This window comes from Anoplophora glabripennis, unplaced genomic scaffold, assembly GCF_000390285.2.
Source record: "Anoplophora glabripennis isolate ALB-LARVAE unplaced genomic scaffold, Agla_2.0 scaffold12, whole genome shotgun sequence".
NCBI classification, from domain to species: domain Eukaryota; kingdom Metazoa; phylum Arthropoda; class Insecta; order Coleoptera; family Cerambycidae; genus Anoplophora; species Anoplophora glabripennis.
The window spans coordinates 1008808-1034750 of NW_019416512.1; the positions used below are offsets into that span (position 1 = coordinate 1008808).

The 25943-nt window shown below is 33.8% G+C and overlaps 1 protein-coding gene across 1 annotated transcript in view; it reads right to left on the reverse strand.

Moving 5' to 3' along the window:
- LOC108917938 (myelin transcription factor 1) overlaps window positions 1-25943 on the reverse strand; it is a 192210-nt gene that overhangs the window by 7465 nt on the left and 158802 nt on the right. The window contains exons 13-18 of the mRNA XM_018724754.2: window positions 25501-25646; window positions 17085-17338; window positions 12653-12890; window positions 8634-8636; window positions 5866-6060; window positions 5605-5667 (exon numbers count right to left, since the gene is read on the reverse strand). Coding sequence (XP_018580270.1) covers window positions 5605-5667; window positions 5866-6060; window positions 8634-8636; window positions 12653-12890; window positions 17085-17338; window positions 25501-25646 — 899 coding nt within the window. The remainder of the gene's footprint in view (window positions 1-5604; window positions 5668-5865; window positions 6061-8633; window positions 8637-12652; window positions 12891-17084; window positions 17339-25500; window positions 25647-25943) is intronic.

Here is a 25943-nt window from a genome sequence, read left to right on the forward strand (position 1 = left end):
AAAAATTTGTGAAAACTTTTTATCATATTTCTGAATTATTAAGGATTTGAATTTATTGAAAAATATTAATTTATCATAAACAGTACTTGATTTGTAAAGATTTTTATATTTTGGTCGCGCTACACGTAGGGGCGACGTTCGATCCCATTCCTTGATGGGTCCGCAGAGGTCCCGTAGCGAAGTCCGCCTTAGATTTAGACAATTGGTTATTTGGATTTTGCCCATTTTTTGTATTGCGGTTGCCCAATTCCAAATTTGCACTTTTCGTCGAGGTTTTTATTTTCCGAAATTCGAAACTGGGATGAATTTTCTATTTTCGTAGCGCGTTGTCGGCGGCTGATTTGCCGACTGCATCAGCCTCCGGCGGTATCGTCTGCTGTACCTGTGGTATTTGCGGGCGACTGGAAGCTTCGTGAAGAACTTCGGCGGAAATTTTCGAAACATAGTCGAATATTGTTTTTCGTCCCGCGCCTGCTATTTCTCGTGGAGGGTAATTTGGGTTCCCTCGGACATGGGTTTCTGCTTTAGTCGCGATTGGCCCTGCGTACTGATTGGAGAAGGCTTCGTGTTTTCGATTGGAAAATTGAGCAAAAATTAGAAATACGTTCGAAACTTGGAATACGACATCTTGTCAGGTTCTGAGGTAAAAAAATCACTAATCTGTGAAAAGTGCCAGGGTTTTCAGACCTTTTGGATCCATCATGTCTTCGTAGAACGAGTTTAAAAGCTTCACAAAACTTATTAATACAATTAATACAATAAATGATTTTGGATAAAACATGTTTTTTTTATCTTTTCGGTATGATTGTGAATGTTTATCCAATGAGTATAACCAAGTTGAGCCTGTATGTTGACATTGCTAAGTAATGCAAATCGCGTTTGATTGCTATTAGTTTAACTATATATTTTCATGTTTATCTTTTTTATTTAAATGCACTAAATCTTTTACTTCCTCTCTTGGCGGAATTGGAATGTCAATTCGACCGAGCTTGGGCTTATCGGCTTATTCTGCCGTTCAAGCCCACAAGTGAGGATTTAAGCTGGCAGGATATCAACGGTGCCGATCAAATTCGATGATGTCTGAGAACCATGTGAAAACTGGTTTTCAGTATAGTTTGGATTTAGGTTGGGCGTTGGTTATAGGTCTAAACTATTAAAATAATAATAATATTATAGAGGGTGTTAAAAGTTTGAGTGCCTTATTTTTAACAGACGATAGAATACATTAAAATAAACAAAAAAACCTTATATGACACGGGTCCTAAACTCAACCATTTCTTAGAAAAAAAATATCAGAATCTCCAACTTGATGTACAAAAGTTCGATTAATTATGGAATATTGACAACTGCATGCAAAGAATACATAAAATACAATGTTTATTACTTTTTTGAACTTCTTTATGCTTTATTCTAAAAAATAATTAGCGTTGTAATAAATCACGCGCGGCGGTTTATTAACACGAGATACTAAGGTGTCCAGCAACCACCAATACGCAATTCAGTTGGTATCTGGATTCGACCGTGTCGGAGTGTTTTTTGCGTACCACTATTTCCTTTTCTTGAGGTGTTTTTCAGCGAGTGCGCGAAAATTGGATTCGAAGGTGTCGTGTGTGCATTGAAAATGAGCATATGTTGTAGTTTGTTTTGTACTTGTGCGTTTAAAAATTACTGAATTTTACTTTTTGGTAAAATACCTAAATTAATTTTAATAGGTATAATTATTTGGACGACTTGAATTTTTGGGTACTTTAATTACATATTTTTCAAATACGTAATTTGATTAAAAGTTAAGTTCCTGTTTTAAGAGATTCATAATTACTAAAATTCGAGCTAAAATTTAAGCACAACACTATCTTCGTACTATAAAATCGATACATTTTATTTTATTTATTTAAAAACTGGAAAACAATTGTCTTGAAATTTACTGAATGTTTCACAATAATAGTTGTTTACATTTTTTCCGTAGGACAAGTTTGCCGCGTGTACACATGGTGGTCGTCAGCATGTTAAGCGCTGTTGTCACGTTGTGATGAAACTCCCCAATATTAATACTCGCTGTATTTTGAGAACTGTTAATCTTACGCCCCTGTAATATATAACTTCTTTTTCATTTATTATGACTCTATCTCATGCTGAAGTAATGGCAGTCAAACCTCTTACACCCTGGATTTATTACACGGAACTTTATTTTGATAAAAATATAATTTTTGTCGTCACTTGTCAGTTTCTGTTATTTTCCTTAAATGTCCTGTGGTTAGAACACAATTAAGGTTATTATAAAATACCTTTTGTATTATAGTAATTTTTCCTTAATAAAATATTTAATGATCTGTTTAGCGTGTAATAGCGGAAAAGCAAAATTTTGCACTGGTTCTATGGGATTTTTTAATTATATCCATCGTGAAGCCTCAGTAAATAAAAATATTGTGCAGGCTACCGAAGCAAATATATGACATGTAATTATAAAAGGAAGAGGTTTTAAAAAGCGACAAATATACAGGGTGTTCCATTAAAAAACATAAGTTTGATTTATTTCTTCGAAATGCAAAATTCGATTTTCTTTTATCTATATATTTCTTTGAGATCCCAAGAAAATTTTCTAATGCTTTAGCTTTTACTATTTTTTCCTAGACGGAAGGTCAAAGAAGATAACGTGTAGAATGTTGCGTGAATAACATCGTTACATTAGTTTAGAATGCCAAATATTGCCATAACTGATAATGGGGAAGATATTTTACAAAAAAATCGATTTCTGCGAATTAAAGTAGGCTGTAAGTAATTGTTACTAACTAATAAGGTTCAAAAACAAGGTGTGTTAATTTATTCAACATAGATTTCGTATTATTATTACTAGCACCGCAATATATGTATAAACCAGCAAATTCACAAAAGCAGAAATCATAAGACTTATAGCAAACCGCACATCCTTATTTACAATTTGGAAATAATGTGCAATAAAATTCAGAATGAATGAAAATGATGATATGAGACGCTGTATAGTTTTTACATGAACAAATATTTGTTACAGTAGTTTCAATTGAACAAAGAGTTTGCCTAAATTTCGTGCCGAATCGTTGAAAATGTTGGGAAATACGTACGATAATTCAGCTCTATCGAAAACATAAGCATATGAATGGTACAAAGCAGTCAAACATGGTCGTGAAGTGGTTGATGATTTGCCACGTTCTGGTCGTGCTTCAACGGCTGCAACTGAAGGAAACATCGAAAAAGTGAAGAAAATGGTGCTTGCAAACCGTCATTATAGTTTGAGAGACCTGACATATGAACTAAACATATCTTACGAATTAGTTTGCACCATTTTAGTTGATTTGTTGATTTTAATTCCAAACGAACTGAATTTTCTTCAGAAAGAGCATGGCAAACATGTTGCTGAGGACATGCTTGAACGAGCAAGCATCATAACGGTTTACAAGCTTGACATGTAAACGAGCAAACAAACTGGCACCTTTTGAATGAGCCGAAATAAAAAAAACACGTCAGTCAAAAATCAAAGTCATGTTGACTGTTTTCTTTGAGTATCGTGGTGTTGTCCACACAGAATTCCTTCCGGATGGAGAAACAGTCTACAAAGAATATTATCTGGGCGTTATGAGGAATTTGAGAGAGCAAAAGACCAGATTTATGGAAGAACAATTTTTGTATTTTGCATCACACAAAGCGATAACTGTGAATGCATTTTTGACCTTTATGGTCAAGGAATGTTATCGAGCAGCCACCGTATTCGCCGGATGTGGCCCCTGCTGACTTTTTCCTCTTTCCCAAACTCGAATTACCACTTCGTGGGACACGCTTCTAGTCGATAGAAATCATGTAACAAAAATCGCTGAAGGAGTTGAAGTCCGTCCGAAACATGAGTTTAAAAAGTTTTTGACGACTCGGTTATTCGTTGGAAAAAATGTGTTGCCTCAAATGGAGCCTATTTTGAAGGAGACAAAATAAATTCTGATGACTAATTGAATATATGTATTGTGTTTTATTAACAAATTCCGGAATTTTTAATGATTCAAACAATAGATTAAGTTATAGTTTTCCCAAAAAAGCATTTGCGACTGCATTTTCTGCACAGGAGAGTTCGTCACGGAATTATACAAAGTGTTTGTAAATAAGTGCGAAATATTTTAGGAGACGATTGCCGAAGTTATTTTGTGAAAAAAAGTTCATATAAACGGAGGTCGAAATACGCTTCGCTTCCGAGATACAGAGTGTTTAAATTTAAATTTCTTATTTATTTTTATTAATTATTTCAGAGTATTAAAGATATTGACTCGAAATTTGATGGTTGTATTTTATTTAGAAATATTGACAGCAACCTACTAGATAATGTATTAATAGAAATTAAAAATACACAACTTGCAATAAAATACGTTTTATTTTTTTTCCTCAAAAACGGTGCATTCTACGGAAACAATTGATGAGACCAATTTCATTCAGAATTGATGGCGGATTTCTGAAAAAATATCAAAACGGGAAAGAGTCAGTGGCGTACTATTTTTGATTATTAAAAATGGTTGTGGCATTCTCGCACGAACGCCACTGGTACAAGTAGAAATATTCGGATCACCCCAAAAAAACATTTACCCCTCCAAAGCGTTTTTCAAATTTCGAGTCGATACCTTTAAAACTGAAATAATTAAAATTTAAACACTCTGTATCTCGGAAACGAAGCATATTTCGACCTACGTTTATATGCATTTTTTTCACAAAATATCTTCAGCAACCACCCCCTAAAATTTTTCGCACTTATTTACAAACACCCTGTATAGGTTATCTTATTGATTTTAATCTACAAAAAATAGGTACTCACAATTATACTTTTTTAAATATAGTAAATAACATGCTGAAGAGGATGTATTAAATATAAAATACAGTTGCAAATATTAATGTCAATAAATTTTAAGGAGCATCATAGAAAATACTCATTAATATTTTGATGTAAAATTCAATTATACCATTTATTAGAGATATGTTGCCATTAACAAATAGGGAATAAACTACCTAAAGATAAAGATCCCAAAGTAGTACTAAAATTCTTCAAATTAATTTTTCGTGTTTTTACATTATATGCTTAATACGATTATTTCTAATTTAATACGATTTTTTGTACAAGTAAAAAATCCTTATTACGGCCCTGATCTTCTCCGTCCAAGGACACCGAAAACATCTGAATGAGATCAAATTGAAGACAACGCAGTGAAATTGCTGGTTTACGTAAGCTGTGCTATAACTTAGAATGACAAAACAATGTCATAGATACAGTTTAAAAAAGATTTAAAAACAGTGTGTATCAATTTAGAAAATATGTATACATTTAGCAGAGCGTATAATGCTAAACATTGCCATATTGACAATGGAAAGGATTTTAGGAAAAACATATTTTTGTTTTTTTGGTTCAACTTTAGAAGTGCATATTTTAAATGATTTATCAGCAATTTACTTCAGAAATTTAGTAGGAATTTTTAGAACCTATAATGTACTGCCTCAAAATAAAAAAGTATTTCTTGAGGAACTCTCAAAATTAATTTCTGAAACATTACGAAATATAAACTAAAAATAATATAATTCTATTCACATACAGTCAATTACCTTCTATGCGACAGAAACTTTCCAGTCGCGTGTCCAGATCCGTCACAACCCGGTATGGGGCATCTGATAGCGTGAAATAATTGGTAAACATTTATTTTCAGTTTTTTAAGTACATGCTATCAATAGTGCGAATCATTGTCTCTTATTTTATATTGGAGAGTAAGTACTAATGATATTTAATAGAGTGAGAGTATAAATTTTCCCACCTATCCCGAAAATATCCACATTTTTTCATTCATTTTACGGATTATTTTGCCTTACCTCAGCGGTTCGGAATCCTGGCCATCCCTGGGTTTACTCTTCGGCTTATTGGCTCTGGGACACCCGGACAGGCTCCGGTGCGACGAGTAATTTCCAGTGACGTGCCCGGAACCGTCGCATCCCGGTGTGGGACACTTCAGTTCCTGGGAGTGCGCCTGGATCTGGGACCTGTCCGCTCTTGGGCATCCAGACAAACTGGAAATTCAAACGGTTACTTTAGAACCAGCGCCGTCTCGCAGCCGCGTCGGTAACTACATCGAAATGGTAAATTGTTTTGTTAGAAGGATCTGACTCAGTTCCTCTGTTTCGCTACAGCCAATTGTTTGATCAGACATGGACATTCGGCAATCTTTTTTTTACGTAACAAAGATTAGACTCAAACTACGACTCTAATATGAGAACTAGTTACGGACTTTGCTTATACCCATTTCTATCATGTGGGGGGTGATACAGGAGGCTTGGTTACTATGTTACAGTTCCAAAATACTAGGCAGTAAGACATAAATAAAGCAAACCACAATATTTAGTTCTTGTGTAACATTCATTTTGTATAGTGTTCCGATAATATGTTAAGAGAACGTTCAAAAAGAGAGACATAATTTGACTTCTTGAAATACCTCTTTGGCTTGCAATTTTGGCGTGTCAGTGCGTATCATAAGCGTACAAGTGAGAGAGACGTGTTATTATGTTCACTTTTCACATATTTAAATAAGTGATGTGGCCAATCAAGTTGGTCGTAAACGAGCAAGAAACGAGGATATGTTGGTTAGTGAAAATGTGCAAAAGTGTCTGTCAAAAGTGTTTATCGTTCCTTAAACAGTACTGAAATTGTAAAAAAGGTGAAAACCTAAGTTAATAACGCACAGAGAAAAGGTCTGTTCTTTTGATCAGATTATTATCCAGGGTGTCCCATAAGCACATGATCAAAAAGGTCATGCGACATTCTTTGACTCAAAAGAAGACGATTTGACCTAACTTTCATTAAGAAAAAATGTCTGGTTCCTCTGCTATTGACTGTCTAAGTTCTTGAAAAAAAATATGTTTTTTGTAATATCTGGAGAATGTTACGATGGATTTTAATGAAACTTGCTGTGGACTTGTTCCTAAGTAAAACTCATGTTTTGGTGATGTAACGTCCATCTGCCTTGGGCCAGTGGTATATTCTTGAGTGTCTTGGTACAAGAANAAAAGTATTCGTTAAAAAATTTATATAATTTTCGCCATTCAAGCGGCGGCGGCGGCACGATATAAGGACCCAGAAGGATGTCACCGATGGTCCCGGCCCAAGCATTTATTCGAAATTCCACCTGAAAGTAGTTAATACTCCTCGCATGAGGGTTTTCTTCTGCGTAATGGTGAATAAAATTCGGCTGGTGAAATTTGGATCGCGTGCCGACGCTCCTTAAATAAAGGGGCGAAATTGAAGTTTTCTCTCAAAATGGTGTGGTAAAAGCTCCTGAATAGACGTCGCATGATAAGGATGGAAGAGTTGCTGTCTTATGATGCGATTAATTGTACTTTTTGGTACGCCAAATTCCACTGTCAGATGGCGAGTACTGATATTTGGATCTTCAGTGACCCTATTTAAAACGGCTGCCTCAACTGCTGCATTTCGTACTTGAGGACGACCCACACAGTCAACGGCTCGAACACCTAATGTACATATTTTTTTTTCAAGAACTTTGACAGTCAGTAGCAGAGGAACCAGACATTTTTTCTTAATGAAAGTTAGGTCAAATCGTCTTTTGAGCCAAAGAATATCGCAGTACCTTTTTGATCATGTGCTTATGGGACACCCTGTATCTTCGGATCCTTGAATCTGAAGTCAGTTCGACACCAACACCAATCATTTTCGAGAAAATACCCCTCAAATTCTTAAAAATGGGTTAATTGCGATAACGCCCTTCGTGTCTGTTATTTTTGTATGAAGAACATAGCAGGTTATCGTATAACAAATTAAAAATAAAATATGTGATTGTTTCGTCAGTTTACAAAACCAACAAGCTTTTCGGAATGCAATGGAAACGAGTTCTTCTGCAGAAGAAGAGTTTAGGGAAATAGATGACATCGTGCCATGAGGAACTGCTGAAAATGAAGCTGAAAACGAAGAAAACTGTTGAGAGCAAGATGAAGAGGAAGTTTAGATGGAATACGAAGAGGGTGACGATAACAGTTAAATGGATAGTTAGGACGAATACAAACGTTTAGTGGAAGTGAGTTAAATGTTCTTATTCGCAACGGAGGTATACCAAAAGACCCAACTGAATATTTAGGTAGAGAACCGAAAAAGAAAGATCTTCCTTTCTGAAGGAATCAAATGTTCTGTGTGTATCGGTCACGTGAAAAAAGTTTTCGGAAATATTATTCTTCAGGTGAAGAGGATACATTAGTGTATCGGTTCAACTTTAGGTTCTGACTCTTCAAAGAGGCTTAAAGACACCTCTGTTACATAATGGTCATAAATGTGCTTCTGTTCTAATGGCACACTCAACAAATCTGAAAGAATCTTATGAAAGTATGAAGTAGAAGACTCACGGGGATTGATTCCCTGACAACTTATGGGACTATAGCGAAGAGAAAGTAGACAATTTAAAGGAAATGAAAAAAAAGGTATCAGTGTAAGTGGGATGTAAATATTATGACGTAATACTGTTGGATGTTGAAAAGAAATGTGAAGTTAGAGGTAAAAAGACACAAAGGAATCAACTACATATCTTTTTTGAATGCAAAAGAGTTCGCTACAAGCGAAAGCGTTAATTAAAAAAAACCTACTGAACTCTTTTACCCTAAATCGCATATCTCTCAGGCATATTTGTAAAACACCCTTTTTATGAACAAAGAAGCGCAAAACTGACTTCAAATCCGTATTTAGCAAATCCGAAAACATTACAACAAGGTTTCATCGAAAGAACACATCTCTTTTTATTGTGTCCCTGTGTAATTACACATATCGGAACTAAATGCGGATTTTTGGGTAATGATTTACATGTATTTGTGTCGCGATGAACAGGAGAATAGCATTAGGCTATGGCAGTGAGGTATTTTAAAAATGGTTTGTATTTATTTTGTTTCACATACAACATGGTGTAGTAATTGCCATAGATAATGCGCCTTACCACAGTTGACGAATAGAAAAATTGCCAACATCGCCTTGGAAAAAAGGAGAAATCATCAGAGAGTTAAGATAAGAAGTATGTAGTGGATGGAATGGCCAAGTCTGCAGTGTTACACTTCTTCAATTGCCACCACACCAATGTGACCCCATTGAACTAAGCTGGACGAATATAAAAACATATGACACGTAATAATACACCTTTAAATTAGGAGATTTAAAGGAATATTTGCAGGCGAATCAGCACAGACCTTATGCTTTATGTAGGTACAACATAAAAATAAGGAATATGGGACCTTGATACAAGAGTTGAAGCTATAATAGAACCACTTATCATACAACAACAGGCAACAACAGTGATAGCGTGATAACAACAAAAGTAATTAGTAATTTTAATAATACTTATAATGATCGCTTACATGTAGTGGTGCATCGTCGATATATTTATTTTGTTGTTCTACATTTAATAATTTTTGGAATCCTCTAAAGTGATACGCCCATGGAATCGCATTCCTCGCCCGCCTTACGCACAGTCTAAATGTTGAGAATGAGCCACTGCCAACTATTTTGGACATGAAGTTTAAATACCTCACAGAACTAGTATAAGCATAGCCTTCAAGGTGTTCGCCACATCTTTTTCTGGTCTCTAGCCTTAACAGTAGCCACGAATAGATACGTCAGCAAAGGGGCGTGATCGCTACTAGCTCGAAGGGAAAACTTATGACATAACCTCAACAACAGCCGAATATTTGTGGTGTATACAAGACACGTATATGTCCTCATTTTTTTTGTGGCTAGAGTTACCGCAAAGACCAGGGAACGCCCCGTGCTGTGGAGGGGGTTAGGTATCGACACATGTTTAGAATGAAATGCTTGCTTGCCTTCTGTGGGTAGCGTAGTTGCCCGAAATGTGTCCCATGCCGTCACAGCTAATGGTTGGGCACTGAATCAGCTCCTTACCGTCCCTGCCTCGAGTACAGGGCCGGACGCCGGCGAAGCTAGGCCGCAGCGGGCTGGCGCTAGTAAAAGCCGTTAACATCAGTGAGGGGTGTGCCGGGATACAGGGTGTGTAATAATGTTAAAATAACGTGAAGGTTCTATAAAATCTATTATCTTTCTTAAAACACTTTAATTGTTCTCTGATGATGCTGACTCTACTAGCGAAATGTATGTTTTGCGTAATACTCATTATGACTTTAATTTTTATGAGAAAAAAACAATATGTCCCGCGAACTAATGAGGGAGCAATGAACATAGCAGAATTTTTTATAACTTGCGACATGTTTTTAAAGTAAAAAATAATTAGATAAACGTTACGAAAGCATGGAAACACGTACGTTTTTTTTGTTTGTCAAAATTCCAATATCATACTCGAAATGTTGAGTTCAAACATGAAATTTCGTGTTTGGACATGAAATTTCAAGTTTAAACTCGAAAATTCGAGTTCAAGTTCAAAATTTCAAATTGAAATTCGAAATTTCAAGTTAAAATAAGAAATTTTGAATTGGAATAAAAAATTTTAAGTTGGAACAAAATATTTTAAGTTTCAATTTGAAATTTTCAGTCTGAACTCGAAATTTTGTGTTCAAATTTGAAATTATCTTCATTAATAAATTATAACAGTACGAAGAATTAAAGAAATTTCAAGTTGAAACTCGACATTCTCAACATTTTGTGTTCCAACTCAAAAATTCCTGTTAGAACTCGAAATTTCAAGTTCTAACTGGAAATTTTAAGGGTGAGCGTGAGCTCAAAATTACAAATTGAAATTCCAAATTTTAAGTTCGAATAAGAAATTTCGAGTTGGAACAAAAAATTTCAAGTTGGAACAAAGAATTTCAAGTTTCAACTTGAAATTTTGAGTCTGAACTCGAAATTTCGTGGTTGAACTTGAAATTGTCTCCATTTATCATTAATAAAACATAGCAGTACAAAGAATTAAATAAATTTCAAGTTGAAACTCGACATTTCGAATTCAAACTCAACATTTTGTGTTCCAACTCGAAAATTCCTGTTAGAACTCGAAATTTCAAGTTCTAACTGGAAATTTTAGGCGTGAGCGTGAGCTCAAAATTTCAAATTGAAATTCCAAATTTCAAGTTCGAATAAAAATTTCGAGTTAGAACAAAAAATTTCAAGTTTCAACTTGAAATTTTGAGTCTGAACTCGAAATTTCATGGTTGAACTTGAAAGTGTCTCCATGTATCATTAATAAAACATAGCAGTACGAAGACAAAGTACAAACTCGAAATTTCGAATTCAAACTCAAAATGTTGTATTCCATCTCGAAAATTCCTGTTAGAACTCGAAATTTCCAGTTCGAACTGGAAATTTTGAGCGTAAGCGCAAAATTTGGAGTCGAAATTTGAAAACAAAGTGTAGTCAGCCTATACGCATTTTAGCTATACCTACATTTTAACATTAGCTTTTATATTTCACTAAATTCAAATCAAGTAAAAAAATGTTCCTAAAATTATTATCTGATGAGTGCTTTCTTATGGTCTTTGATTTAAATGAATGAATTAATGATAATGTAAGACACAACTTCTCCGCGGACTAAAGCCCCGTTTACGATTTATCTTTGACATACAGGTGATGTTAAAAATAAGAAAAAAATTGAATGTTTATTTCAACATGTCAGGTTTTTCCCTTAATAATATTTGGATAAATTATTTTAAATTTGTCTAGATGAGATACCACGGTTACTAGACATTGTGGGTGTAATTCAATACTGAACGGGGTTTTAGTTTGCAGAGTAGCTGCTACAAAATCATTAATTAGCAATTGAAAGCCTGTATTTACACAATTTATATAGGTACTGTATGTTATTTTTAGCATACCTAGACCTTGGCGTCTTTTAAGAGTTGATTTGAAATAGCTTAATATTCTGTATGTTGTTATAAAAAGTGGCTCGATTGATATTGGAGGTTAGCATTACACATTAGAAACAAAAAAAATAATGGAAAACGTTTTGTTTCTTTGAAATGATTTTGTCATTTACTAAAAATAAATGAATAGTAAGTACTTCATTTATTACTTGTGAGACTTGACGTAACTATGTGTAAATACATTTTGTAAGGTGATGTAAATGCCTCTGGTAAGAAAACTGTTTTCTGAAAAGTTTTTTCAGTAAACAAGACACAGATGTGTGCCCGTCCTATTAAAATAATTTCTATTAATATCTCGCCGAACTGAAAATAATTTCAGTGTCGCTTGCAATCTTTAAATTTATGTATAATCTTTTTAGAATTATATAATTACCTTTTGAAATCCATATATAGCTCCCGATGCAACTAGTAACTAACCTTAAATTTAAAACAACGCAAACTGAAGTACTACCGACGAATATATTCGTAAAACGTTTACGTTCACATTGGGAGCTATGATAAACACCAGATAACAACAATAAATAGACGTCTACGTTTTCTTTAATGTCTACCTTGCAACACATGATTGATAAAATGTGGTATTTACGTCGCGTTGATAAGCCGTGTAGCGTTTACACATGTAGAATGGGAATATAACTGAAATATACAGGGTTAACTAAGAATTCAATTTTACATCAATATTTTTTTACCAAAATTCTTGAGCCATTTATGTAATTACCGTTTTTATTTTTATTTGAGACGTGCACACGGGCATATGATTTTTAATTTATAATTGGATCTTACTAACCTGTCTTTATTTGGCGACTTGTCGTGCTGCGTCAAAGAGTGCTGTGGTGGGGGCATGGAGTAGCAGGCGCCTGGAGAGTATCCACCGGGTGGTGCGGGATAACCCGTGGTGACGGCTCCAGGATATCCGCCGGTGCAGGAATATCCGCTGGTGGGGTACGGCGTGTAGGGGTTGGAAGTGTAGTCGCTGGCTACCGTCGTCATGCCGTAGCCTGGGTGAGGGCTCATGGGACCGTAGCCTTCAAATTATGTAGTTAGATAGTGCTCTTGTTATAAGAGAAGGTCGTCTAATTTTTATTGTTAGATCAGTGGACAGTTATAAGGTAATAATGATCCTATCAGTTATTTTAGGAACATTCTAGTTAGAGTGCGCTTTTGTTTTGGGAAATGGTCATCTAATTTTTCTTATAAAATCAGTGGCAAATATCAGTACAGCTTAACTAAAGTCATCTTGCCCGCGAGTTTCAGATGTACACTGGCAACGTTACCAGCCTAGCACCGGAGCTCATTTTTCACTCAACCTGAACCTGCAACAACTAAGGTCTCGTGTTCTTTGTTACTCTCTTCTTACTCTGCCCATCTTGCGGAGAAGATGATTTTGATCAAACTGTATAAGATAGTAATGGTTGTACTATTTACTATAGTTTTAGGCAAAAGTTAAAGACTAAAGCCAACCACAATGATACTTTTATTAATTATGATTTAAGTATCTGAATGCCGTAGTTTCACTTTTGTCGCTATAGAGGGCTATTTTAATCTAATCATATCGTTGGAATTGGGAATATCTGAAATTGAGTCGAGTTTGGAGTATCATCAAATATTATTTTGAAGAATGTAAAGACAGAAGATGTTCTTAAATCTTGTTGGAGTTAATGTTTTAATAATCTGACTGATTGTTTCCATAAATTATATGACCATAACTAATGATGGAAATTACGCACTGCCTCCAATTTTGAAGGTAGATGAGCATGATATACCGTTTGTGATGGAAGATGGGTACCACCTCCATGATGGAAGATAGGTACTACTTCTCCGTTTGGAGATAGATGCTCTGTAAAGTCCGTACATTAACCGTACATGTAAAAATCAGGGGCGGATTCAGGACGTATAAAGAAATGATGAAATATCTGTTCTAGAAGGTCAGGAATTAAACTGACGTCAGTTGTTAAAATTCTGTTTGTGTATTAAACAATTTTCTTTTGCACTTCTGTTAGCTCTTACATCTTTTCATTTCAGTATAGCATGTAAGAAACTTTCGAAATATTTTTTAAATAGCCTTTCGTATCTGTATCGTCATTAATTGAGTGTCAAAATAAAATAAATAAATATATAAACGCGTTGCAGAAAAAAATGTATGTGATAATTTGACAGTCTGGGCACAGCTTTAATGAACACTCCATATATGCGATGAGCTTCAGCAAACAAAAACTGTACAGGGGTATTTACATAATATTCTACCCTCCTTATCTCCTTAATCTTTTTTGATATTACATCTAAAAATGACAAAGACTGAAGTTCTAGGAAATTTCCTTGTACATACATAGTCTAGATAAGCTTGAACCGGTGTTTAGGTGTGTTTCCTTGTTAAATTTACAAAATAAATATTTAAATTCTCTATTTAGAAAAAATATTTTATTTTAAAATATGTTTATATACCTTCACCCTGTTGTAGACAAAGGACATATATTCCAAGTAACTTTTTTTATAATGCCTTGTTATCTACCTCATTCAATATTTTCTCTCATAGTTATATAAAGTATTAGATCGTTCTCTGTTTACTTAGAATCCCTTATAGAAAGAACTACATGGACTACTTGCGGTTCATAAAATTATTTAAAAAAATGTCATTTGTCTAGAACAATGTGGGGTTCCTTTAAAACACCTTTGAAGTATAGCATTTTTTCTTAATAAATTATTTAAATATGTGTTAAGTGTTTTAGTAATTTAATAGTGAAAAAGCATAAATATAACACTTGCTTCTTTATATATTCCTTTAATATCGAAATAAAATTTCATAAAACTTTAGTCCTTATCATTTTTTTCTAGATGGAAGGTTAAAAAGATAAGGGGGGCACTGAGGTCATCAAACCAACTACTTTTTGTAGGACGCAAATAGTGTCATAATAGTTCAATACAATCATAGTGGAATGAAGAAAGAGGTAAGTGGTGCCACGTTGTATGATTTTTTATTTTCGATAAAAATACGTCTCTTTTTTCTCACATGTTGAGTTATATTAAAAGCGCTTCTCCAAGAAAACAAAAAAAGTTATGCTGAGTAATGAAAAACAAAGTACGCCTCTGGAATGTCCGATTGATGTACGGACTTTAATTATCCGTGATGGAAAGTAAGTAATACTTCTAACTTTGGAGGAAGATGACCCTGAGAGTGATTAGTATCAGAGATGGAAGGTACAGGCCATCAAATACAGCAAAAATTCAATTTTGTCACATCTACAGATACGAAGTAAATATAGCTATCACAGATCGGATGCATGTAAGCTGCTATTAAGAAATCATTTTGAATTTTCACACAGTCAAGTACATTTATTTTATTTCAAGACTATTTAGTTATTATTATAGTATTTTAATTAATAGTCCAGGCGCTAGAGCAGTAAAAGTAGGCTTTGGCGTTTGTGTTTGAGAAATCATCTATTTTGTTGTACAATCCCAAATATTATGTAGAATAAGAATCTGAATTTGCCTATTCCAAAAAACCATTGCTAAATTCAGGGGAACGACAAACATACAAAAAGAACGAAAAATTTAACCGTTTTTCGATATATTTTTCCCTGTAACATCGAGTCATTCTTTATTTTTTGTTTATTTGATGAAAATTCCCCGGGCGATAAATAATTGTTTATAGAGTAAAATGTTGAAAAATTAAAAAAAATTCTATATGGTAATAAAACCAAAAAAAATAGGTATTTTTAGTATTGATCATTGTTTATTATGACAACAAATATTTCTAAAAAATTGTGTGCCCTTTCTAAACCTTAACATAAACCCACAGTCGCCATAAACTTTTTTAAATTTTCTTAATAAACAATCGAAAACCACGCGATCGATAGTTGCGAAATTTTTAGGGTAGAATTGACATATGTTTTACTATTTGTTCACAAAGTTTCATCAAATATACATATGATTTTCTACTATTTTTTGCCCATTGTTACTGCAAAATTCATTATTTTTTGATTCGCAGTTATTGTATCTTTATAGAAAATCGTCAAATAAACAAAAAAATATAGAATGATTTTTTTTTATTTAAGGCTTACTTTCAATGTTGCAAGGAAAAATATGTAATAATATGTTGAAAACCGGGTTATTTTTCGTTCTTTTTGTATGTTTGTTGTTCCCCTGAATTTAGCAATGGTTTTTTGGAATAGGCAAACTCGGATTCTTATTCTACAGAATATTTGGGATTTTTCGTTACAACAAAATAGATGACTTCAAATATTGAATCCTTGAATCCCTGGACTATACCTAAAATTTTAGCCTTTAAGTTTTGATTGGACAATCACGGGAAATTATTGTTAATGCCATACAATCTCCATACTAGAACTCATAAAAGTACAGGAATAATAAAAATAAAATACCAGTTTAATGAAGGTAAAATCCTGGGGAAAAATGACGTCACTATCACCAACTTCACCAGCGCCACATAAAAAAGTGTATTGGATCGTATGCCAAAGTATATCGATTCGCTGAATCCGAATCTAAAGTCAGAATTCCAAAATAACTTCGTATTTTTACCCTAACATCAAAGAACTTCTCTAGAAAGCGGTTTTCAAGATTTCAAGCCATTTGAGTAGTAGGTAAGTGATTCGAAAAAACATTGGAATCCATGATCTCATTGTACCATGACCCTCAAAACTCATAACCCTACAACTCCACAACACCATAACCCTCTAGACTGATAACCCCTTAACTTGTTTTTCCAATCGCTAACTAATCAAGTCAGTGTGAAATCTCTCAAAACACGAATTCATCCAGGAATTCTGACTTTAGATTCAGATGGTGCAAGTACCAAGGGATATCTTGGTCTGGTTCATAGCCCATCACACTTTTTTTTATTGCGCTGATGGTAATTTGAGGCTTATTTAGGCTTTAGTAACCGTATGATAAATAAAGAGAAAAAAATCTAAGCGTATCATTATTATCTTTTATAATAAGATTAAAATACATTTAACTGATTCCCAAAACAACGCAATTAAGTCCGTACCAGCCTCGTATTGGAAATCTAATCCTGTTAAAACCCAGGCAGACGTGTCATCTTTTCCCTCTGTATGTGTCTACTTTTTTCTTAGCGCATGTAGCGCCTTACATTCGGGGCTTTTTCTACATTTGATGACCTGTATGTACCACCTTCAATCATGGAGGTAGTACACCCTTCAGAGATCGAGGCAAGGTGCAATATCCAACCTTGGGGGTCTTACCTGCCGGGTCCCTGTAGGCGTCCATGTAGTGGCTGCCACCGGAGTCAGGGGTGGACTCCCTGCTGTATCCGGAGCCTGGCGCCAGCACGGGCCCTCCTGCGAAGGTCGCCACCGGTCGGACGCCACTGAAATTAACGGGTTCATTTGCGGTTGAGAAATCGACAGGTTCCGTTTGCTCGTCCCGCGGGCCGTGGGGGGGCGGTACCGGTACAGCTTCACCGTGGCCGTTTTGGTATTGTGGGTTCGGATCGCTGCTAGAAATAATATCATTGGCGATTTTAACAATGGTCGGCGGACCCCCTGGCTCTAGGCCGTCACTGCCCAGGGGGAAATTTTGACCCGACCCCGGACGACGGGCTCTTTCAAAGAAATACTTAACTTTTACTATCTTTAAAATTAAACGGAAAAACAAAATGTTTTTGAGTTTTCTTTTGTTATACAGGGTGTCCGGTAAGTACCTCCTAATTTCTCGGGAGTGTATAGGGAGGTCAAAATAAAACTAGTCCTTCCTATAATTTTTTTTCCTAATGTGTCCCCTAACGGAGTTATGGGGGGTCAAAGGGGTACCTAGAAATTAACGTTTAGGGTTATAACATTGAAACCACCCTGTATATTTTAATAAAATTTTCGTACGTTGTATTACACATGGAGCTCTACGATTTGATGCTAAAATCAACTTTTTGCTATTATCAGGTGTCCAGAAACGGACTGGCCCTATCACAATTTTTCTCAAAATTTTGACAGAAGTAATTTTATCAAACTGAAAATATTATTATTAGATACTCTGAAGGTTTTTCTTTAAAAATGGTACTCTTTATTTATTTCGAAAAAATGAACGGTTTGCGAGATAAATCGGTTTTGAAAAAAATTGGTAACAAAAACAACAATTAAAATTTATTTTTTTTACATATTATTTCATGCATTTAATTTCTTTAACTTTATCAAGTCCAGAAATCTTTGAACGGGTTGGCTATACTTTATGAGCAAGTAGTGACCAATTAAAAATAACATTTGAAAAATAACTTACTTACAAGACATGCAACAAAGAACATTCAACAATGAACAAAGGTACCTAAATGTTACTTCGGTAGATGTTCAAAATGAGCACCCCGTACTTCAATGCACTTTCTAATCCTACGAATGTTTTCCCGGTGCACTTGAAATAATATTCCGTGATTATTGCGGAGATGGTCACAGTTCTGTGTTAGCCTCAGCAGAAGTTCCTCTCTACTATTTACGGGTGTTGAATAAACGTTATTTTTTAAATGACCCCACAGAAAAAAGTCTAATGGGTTTAGGTCGGGCGACCTAGGTGGCCATAATACAGGTCCGCCTCGACCTATCCATCGATCACCAAAAACATTCGTCAGATGTTGACGTACTAAACGATCAAAGTGGGGTGGTGCACCGTCATGCATGTACCACATTTCAGTTCTTATTTGAAGGGGCACTTCTTCTAACAAAATATTTAGATTTTCCTCTAAAAATTGCAAATAAAGAGCACCATTAAGTCTTTGCTCCAGAATAAATGGACCAATCAAATGATTCCCGATAATGCCAGCCCACACATTCACCATAAACCTTTGTTGGTAGCGAGTTTGAACTAAAGCGTGAGGGTTTTCTTCATCCCAGACATGTAGATTATGCGAATTAATTATGCCGTCTCTTGTAAAACCTGCTTCATCGGTGAACAAAATAGATGTACCAAAATTATGATTCCGAATATGATGCTGTAAAAACCAATTGGCGTATTGAAGTCTTTTTGGATAATCATCTGGAGACATAGCATGTACTTTTTGGATGTGGTACGGGTAAAGCAATTGTTCTTTCAGAGTTTCATGTACAGCCCATTTTGTAACATTGTTTTGCGCCGCAAGCTTCCTTATGCTATTTGAAGGATTATTAGCAACGTCTTCCAATATTTGTTCCTCTACATGAGGGTCTCGTACTCTCCTCGGGGCTCCTGCTCCACCACGGCGTGGCAAAAAGCTTCCTAAATAAAGGATTCGGAAGAAATTAGTTTCACTAACGTTTTTCACTATTTTTTTTTACCTGTTTCTCTTAAACTACGATCAACTCTTTCAAAAGTTTTTGGACTCGGCAAATGTCGACCCGGAAACCTTTCCTCATAAAGTCTTCTTGCCTCCACGGAGTTGCATAATGCTTCCCCATAAATTAGGTGCATATCAGCATATTCTGCACAGGAATATTCTTCCATTTTTAAATGTTATTTCTAACGGCTTAAAACGAATACCACAATAAAATTGAATTTTTATTCTGTCACGCGCCTTTGACAAGTACTTTAAAATCAACAGGGTCTAACAACGAAAACAATAGAAAAGAACTCCATGGAGACAAGAGCAATAATAATTTGTAGATGTATTTTGGTCATAGATGTTGATTTTACAAGAAACGGCATTATTCATTCCCTTAATTCACCACCAGTAAATGTTTATGGTGAATCTGTAGGCTGGCACTAGCGGGAATGATTTTATTGTAAAAAAATAAATTTTAATTGTTGTTGTATTTGTTACCAATTTTTTTCAAAACCGATTTATCTCGCAAACCGTTCATTTTTTCGAAATAAATAAAGAGTACCATTTTTAAAGAAAAACCTTCAGAGTATCTAATAATAATATTTTCAGTTTGATAAAATTACTTCTGTCAAAATTTTGAGAAAAATTGTGATAGGGCCAGTCCGTTTCTGGACACCTGATAATAGCAAAAAGTTGATTTTAGCATCAAATCGTAGAGCTCCATGTGTAATACAACGTACGAAAATTTTATTAAAATATACAGGGTGGTTTCAAAGTTATAACCCTAAACGTTAATTTCTAGGTACCCCTTTGACCCCCCATAACTTCGTTAGGGGGCACATTAGGAAAAAAAATTATAGGAAGGACTAGTTTTATTTTGACCTCCCCTATACACTCCCGAGAGATTAGGAGGTACTTACCGGACCCCCTGTATAGTTTTAATTTTAAATTTTTTTTAATAGATATTGAAATTTATTTTTGCACTATATTTTTTATTTCAAACTTGTCAATGGCACAGAACTTGGCTTTTCGAGGAATGACATAATGGAGCGCCGAACTATTTTTGTTTTAAGTATTTCTTTAAAATTTCAAATAAAACTGTACCGATACATGTTAGGAATCTTATTGCTAGTCAAAAATTCTGATTGAAATAGTAGAAATACTATTGTTTTATACAGGGTGGTTCTGTCATAACGTCATTAATTTTAAGGCAAGATAGGGAAAAATGAGTAGAATACGAATACGCGATAAAACAAATTTTAAAATGCTTATTTATGCTGGAAGAAAAGAAAGACTTATCCAGAATAAATCTTGACCTACTCGTATATGCGGTCGTTAACCTAGCATTTAATGCCTTTTTAATCCGAAGGGCGCTACATCGAATCAAGACAGCTTGACACATGAATGAATATGATATTTTTTTACATTTTAAATATTAACGAGTATTATTTATTTGTTAATAAAAACAAATGTGTAAGGATAATAATTGTTTTCGAATGTTAGGTTAATACAGTTTAGTATTTTTAAGATTGTTAACGTATTACGTTTTATAATTGAATATGAGTTTTGAAAATTACATATATTCTAATTAATAATTCAGCTTGTAGTACGTATACCTTATTGTGTGACTTATTGCTTTTCAATGAGTATGGTACCTACCTATTTAAAATGATACTACGGCTAACAAAACACTCACTCATTAGTCCATAGCCTTGTTATTAAAGTTTTAGGATCCGTAGCACTTTGATTTTAAAATCAATTGCAAAATTCTGGACGACTGGGAAAAAACAGCTGTTTCGCTTCGACCTTCGAACGCTCTAATTCTAAATTTATTAAATTAGGTTTTTTTACTGCTTTTAGTGTAATTTTTACATGCCAATGAATTATTCATAGCAAATCTTTTTAATGGTTGCAATTGAAATATTTAGAATACTTTAGGAAAAAAGGCCAATAACTGATAAATATAGATGAGGTTAAGTTTGTAAATGTTATTTTTTATTAATGTTCAGCTTAGAAATCTAGAATTAATCTTTTCACGGAAGTAAATCAAATAATTGATTTTATTTTTGGTTTTTTACTAATTGCTGGAATTTTACTCGTTTTTGAGGACAAGAAACTTTTTTATTTTTTTTTGGGTTAGGTTAGATTTGGAATTCTTGAAATAAAATCCACATACTTTTTACGATGATAAACTATTAATATTTTGCGTCTATTTACCTATCAATAAGTATTATTGAATATTAAAACAATAATACTTTATATCTTGTTTTTAAGTTATGTTAGGTTAGGTTACGTCAAGTGTAAATTTTACATATAAACTTTTTAAATTTTTTTGGACTTTACTCTGATTTTTTATTGTTGATAATATTGATTTCACTAATGTTTAAGAAAAGAAACAATATCTTACATAAATAGTTAAAATGTTATTCAATTTATATTTTAGAGTAATTTTTCTCAAAAGAGCTCATGAAGGATCTCTTAGGAAATCCCTAAAGAAAGGATTAAAAAATCCATTTTGGACAATTTTTATAGGCTTTAGGTGTTTTTGGAAGTAATAACTACAAAATTAANTTGAAATCAATTGCAAAATTCTGGACGACTGGGAAAAAACAGCTGTTTCGCTTCGACCTTCGAACGCTCTAATTCTAAATTTATTAAATTAGGTTTTTTTACTGCTTTTAGTGTAATTTTTACATGCCAATGAATTATTCATAGCAAATCTTTTTAATGGTTGCAATTGAAATATTTAGAATACTTTAGGAAAAAAGGCCAATAACTGATAAATATAGATGAGGTTAAGTTTGTAAATGTTATTTTTTATTAATGTTCAGCTTAGAAATCTAGAATTAATCTTTTCACGGAAGTAAATCAAATAATTGATTTTATTTTTGGTTTTTTACTAATTGCTGGAATTTTACTCGTTTTTGAGGACAAGAAACTTTTTTATTTTTTTTTGGGTTAGGTTAGATTTGGAATTCTTGAAATAAAATCCACATACTTTTTACGATGATAAACTATTAATATTTTGCGTCTATTTACCTATCAATAAGTATTATTGAATATTAAAACAATAATACTTTATATCTTGTTTTTAAGTTATGTTAGGTTAGGTTACGTCAAGTGTAAATTTTACATATAAACTTTTTAAATTTTTTTGGACTTTATTCTGATTTTTTATTGTTGATAATATTGATTTCACTAATGTTTAAGAAAAGAAACAATATCTTACATAAATAGTTAAAATGTTATTCAATTTATATTTTAGAGTAATTTTTCTCAAAAGAGCTCATGAAGGATCTCTTAGGAAATCCCTAAAGAAAGGATTAAAAAATCCATTTTGGACAATTTTTATAGGCTTTAGGTGTTTTTGGAAGTAATAACTACAAAATTAACGGGAGTTAAGGGGAAAATTGCTTAATTTTTAAAAGGTCGAGCAAAAAATTTTTTTTCGATATTCTGTTTTTATGAGGCCTGCCCAATAGGTGATTAAAATTAATGTCATTATGACTGAATCACCCTGTATATACGAATAGCGTAATTTTATTTGTTAAATTACAGCTATTATTTACTACTGTTACATTTATTTTAAAAAATAGTAATGAAATTATACCCAGAAAAAAATAATTAACAATAATTAAAAAAAAATTATTTATAAATAGATTCAAGGTTTTCGTTAAAACATTTTTACACTGTTTGCTAATTTTAGATTCTAAGTTGTAATTGTAATACAAGATGTTTCGGAAATAAGTACAATAAATTTAGTGGGTGGTTCTTGCTCATATAAATAGTGTGAGTGACACTTCTTCGAATATTCAGTACTAACGAAGTTGTGTAGCCTTAAAGTTATTTTTTTATTCATATTTTGCCATAATTTTTATTCAATTACGTGATTTTATAAAATAATAATAAATATATAAAATTTTAAATCCTTAAAAGGGTTTAAATGCTAAAATAAGGGTTAAAATAAGTTTTTCAAGCAATTAAACAATTTGATAACAAAGATCATTTAAAAATCGTAAAAAAAATCCGCTTGTTCCAAATGTAATTTATTTTACATTCCCTGTGAATCGCCCTATTTATTGTAAGCGTTTTGAACCGTAATGAAACAAAATGTTCATATCACTTTTATTTAAATATGGAAAGAATGTGAGATAAACTGATATCTCAGGTAAAACAATTAATACCGAACAATCCAGAATGATTGAAGCTGACGTCACACGTAAATGTTAGCAAAGATATTAAAATTACTTCCCTTTGATCAAAATTACTTTCCGTTTTCTTAGACTTCCAACCGACACGATCGGTCAATTCAGAGACGTCCGTGCCACCCGTTTGTGCTTCTGTTGTATTTATTTGTGTTTGCCGATTGTGTTTTTATTTGAATTTTACGTTAATCTTCTAAATAATCAGTGTTTTTCAACGCTAATCATCTGTTAATTGTTAGTTTTGTGGTAAGGAAGCAAATATTGATGGTTTCTTAGATATAAAGAACTCGAACGGTTTTTGGTTAGAAAATGGTCCTTTCGTTAAAAGACGATAAATTCATTGTAGAGGAGTGATCAGCGAGATCAACATGGATGGAATTATTTAATCCATTCATGTTTTTTGCAATTCCAGTAAGTTTCCAAATCATGAAGCCGCAGATTATAACAGAATGTTCAACGTTTAGTTACACGATTCAGAAATACTGGCAGTGTTTGTAAAGGGAAGTCATCTGGAAGAAAGTCAGTTTTCACTGAAGATAAACTGGAGGATATTAGAAACCGTTTAGCAGAAAGCACCACTAAACCTTTACTACAACCACATATCTAACCTACAACTTTCAGCTCAGGTGGGTAAATATTTATAAAATGTTAAATATCAGTATTTAAAAATATTAATTATAGGAATGCCTATGGTTCAGTATACAGAGCTGTAAGAAAATTACATTAACATCCATATAAAGATGATAACCTTTTAGATATAACTTTTTTTTACCGATGAAGAATGGTTTCATCTTAGTGGTTACATAAATTCACAAAATTATCGTACGTGGTCTATGAAGAATCCATGTTGATGGAAACGACTTTACAACCTGTTAAAATAGGAGTTTGAGTAGCCATATTTCGCCGAAGAACCTATCTTCTTTAAAGATAATGTTACTGCTGATCGATATAGACAAAATATTTTGCAGGCATTTTTAAATTAGCTACATGGTCACGAAACGCATAATGGTTACTTTCAACAAGATGGGGTAACCGCAGACACAGCTAATACAACACTGGGGTTCCTAAGATAATTTTATGATGATCGTATTATTAGTCGAGGTTTATAGCCTCCAAGATCTCCGGATTTAACTCCCTTAGTTTAGTATTTCTTCGGAATTAAAAAATTCCATTTATGTAAACCGTTTACACACAGTGGATGAACTAAAGGACGTCATAACAAATAAATTAGTTAATATTACATAAAATAAATTACATACTGTATTTAACAGTTTAAGGAGACTAGTAAATCTATGTATACAGAACGAATATTCATTATAAATACATCGTAATTAAAAATATTAAATATTTTTATTCTTCATTTTCAATGCTTAAATAGTTGTTAGAAATTATAACAAAGTAATTACAAAAATTATTATTAGTGGTAGGGACAGAATTTCGATCAAAATTAAAAGTACGTATTCACTTCTTTTTAACTTTAAACCAATAAATCAATCGTATTTTTTTTATTAAAAGGAATATGTGACCCTATTGCCACTATACTTAACCCGCCACTGAACGAAGTAAATCACTGTCAGTGTTGCTAACTACGAAGAATGAAAATAATAGAAGAGTGGCACACAAAATATTTGTAAGTAGCGGCACCATCAATCATTCTGGGTCTCTCGGCATTTTGTTATTATTACTAATTTTAAATTTACCGCCTAATTACATTACAAAAAGAGAGACATCTGTTAGCAGTTTTGTGAGCTTAAACACATAGTTAACTCCAGGAAGACAATTTGTGCAGGAAGGTAATAGCCTTTTATCTGTGTTTTCTATAGTATGACTGGTGCAAATCAAATATATAGTCTATGACATAAGAGCATTAATTAAAGTTAAGGTTAACCTAAGCGTAACTGGTTCAAACGGGCGTAATGTGTATTATGTATAGCAACGCAAAAAACTAAAAAAAAAAGAAATCGTACAAGGAAATGTTAAAAATAAAACTAAAAGCCAACAAGACCGGGTACGTACATAATTTAAACGAGCAAAATTTAGAACCGACCATTCTGCCCGTAACTCCACCAAACTAGTAACTAACTACCCGTCTAATACCCGCGGAATACTCCAACCGACTTGCGGTGGTGGCGCGGCTGCACGCTTAAACAAAGAATAAATAAATAATGTACCCACCTGTGGGAGAGCCGGCTAACGCTGAGGTCCAGCGTCTGGCCCTGGGGGCTGGGCACCTGGGGGCTGGCGGAGAGGTGCGGGCTGGGGGCGGCCTGTGGACTGCCGCCGACCCGCTGGCCCCCATAGTGCGGCGAGCTGTAGGCCACCTGGAAGTCACAGACGTGTCACGTGCTTAATTATTCATAATGTGCTGTTCATTATAACTTTTTCTGTCGTGAAATATGCACCGCAGGAAGTTGCGGATCGAGTTTGTGACTAAAATGGTAGGGGTACGTGTGAGGGGAAACTCATAAAACGAAGGACAGTAGAGGAAAAGTTATGCCACTAATCAAATGTTATATACAATATACGTAAAATATTATATTTTGAAATAAATGCGTTCCAAAGGACGTGAAAGTAAACTATTTTCATTAAGCATAGTAGTCTAAAATGTTATGGGTGTC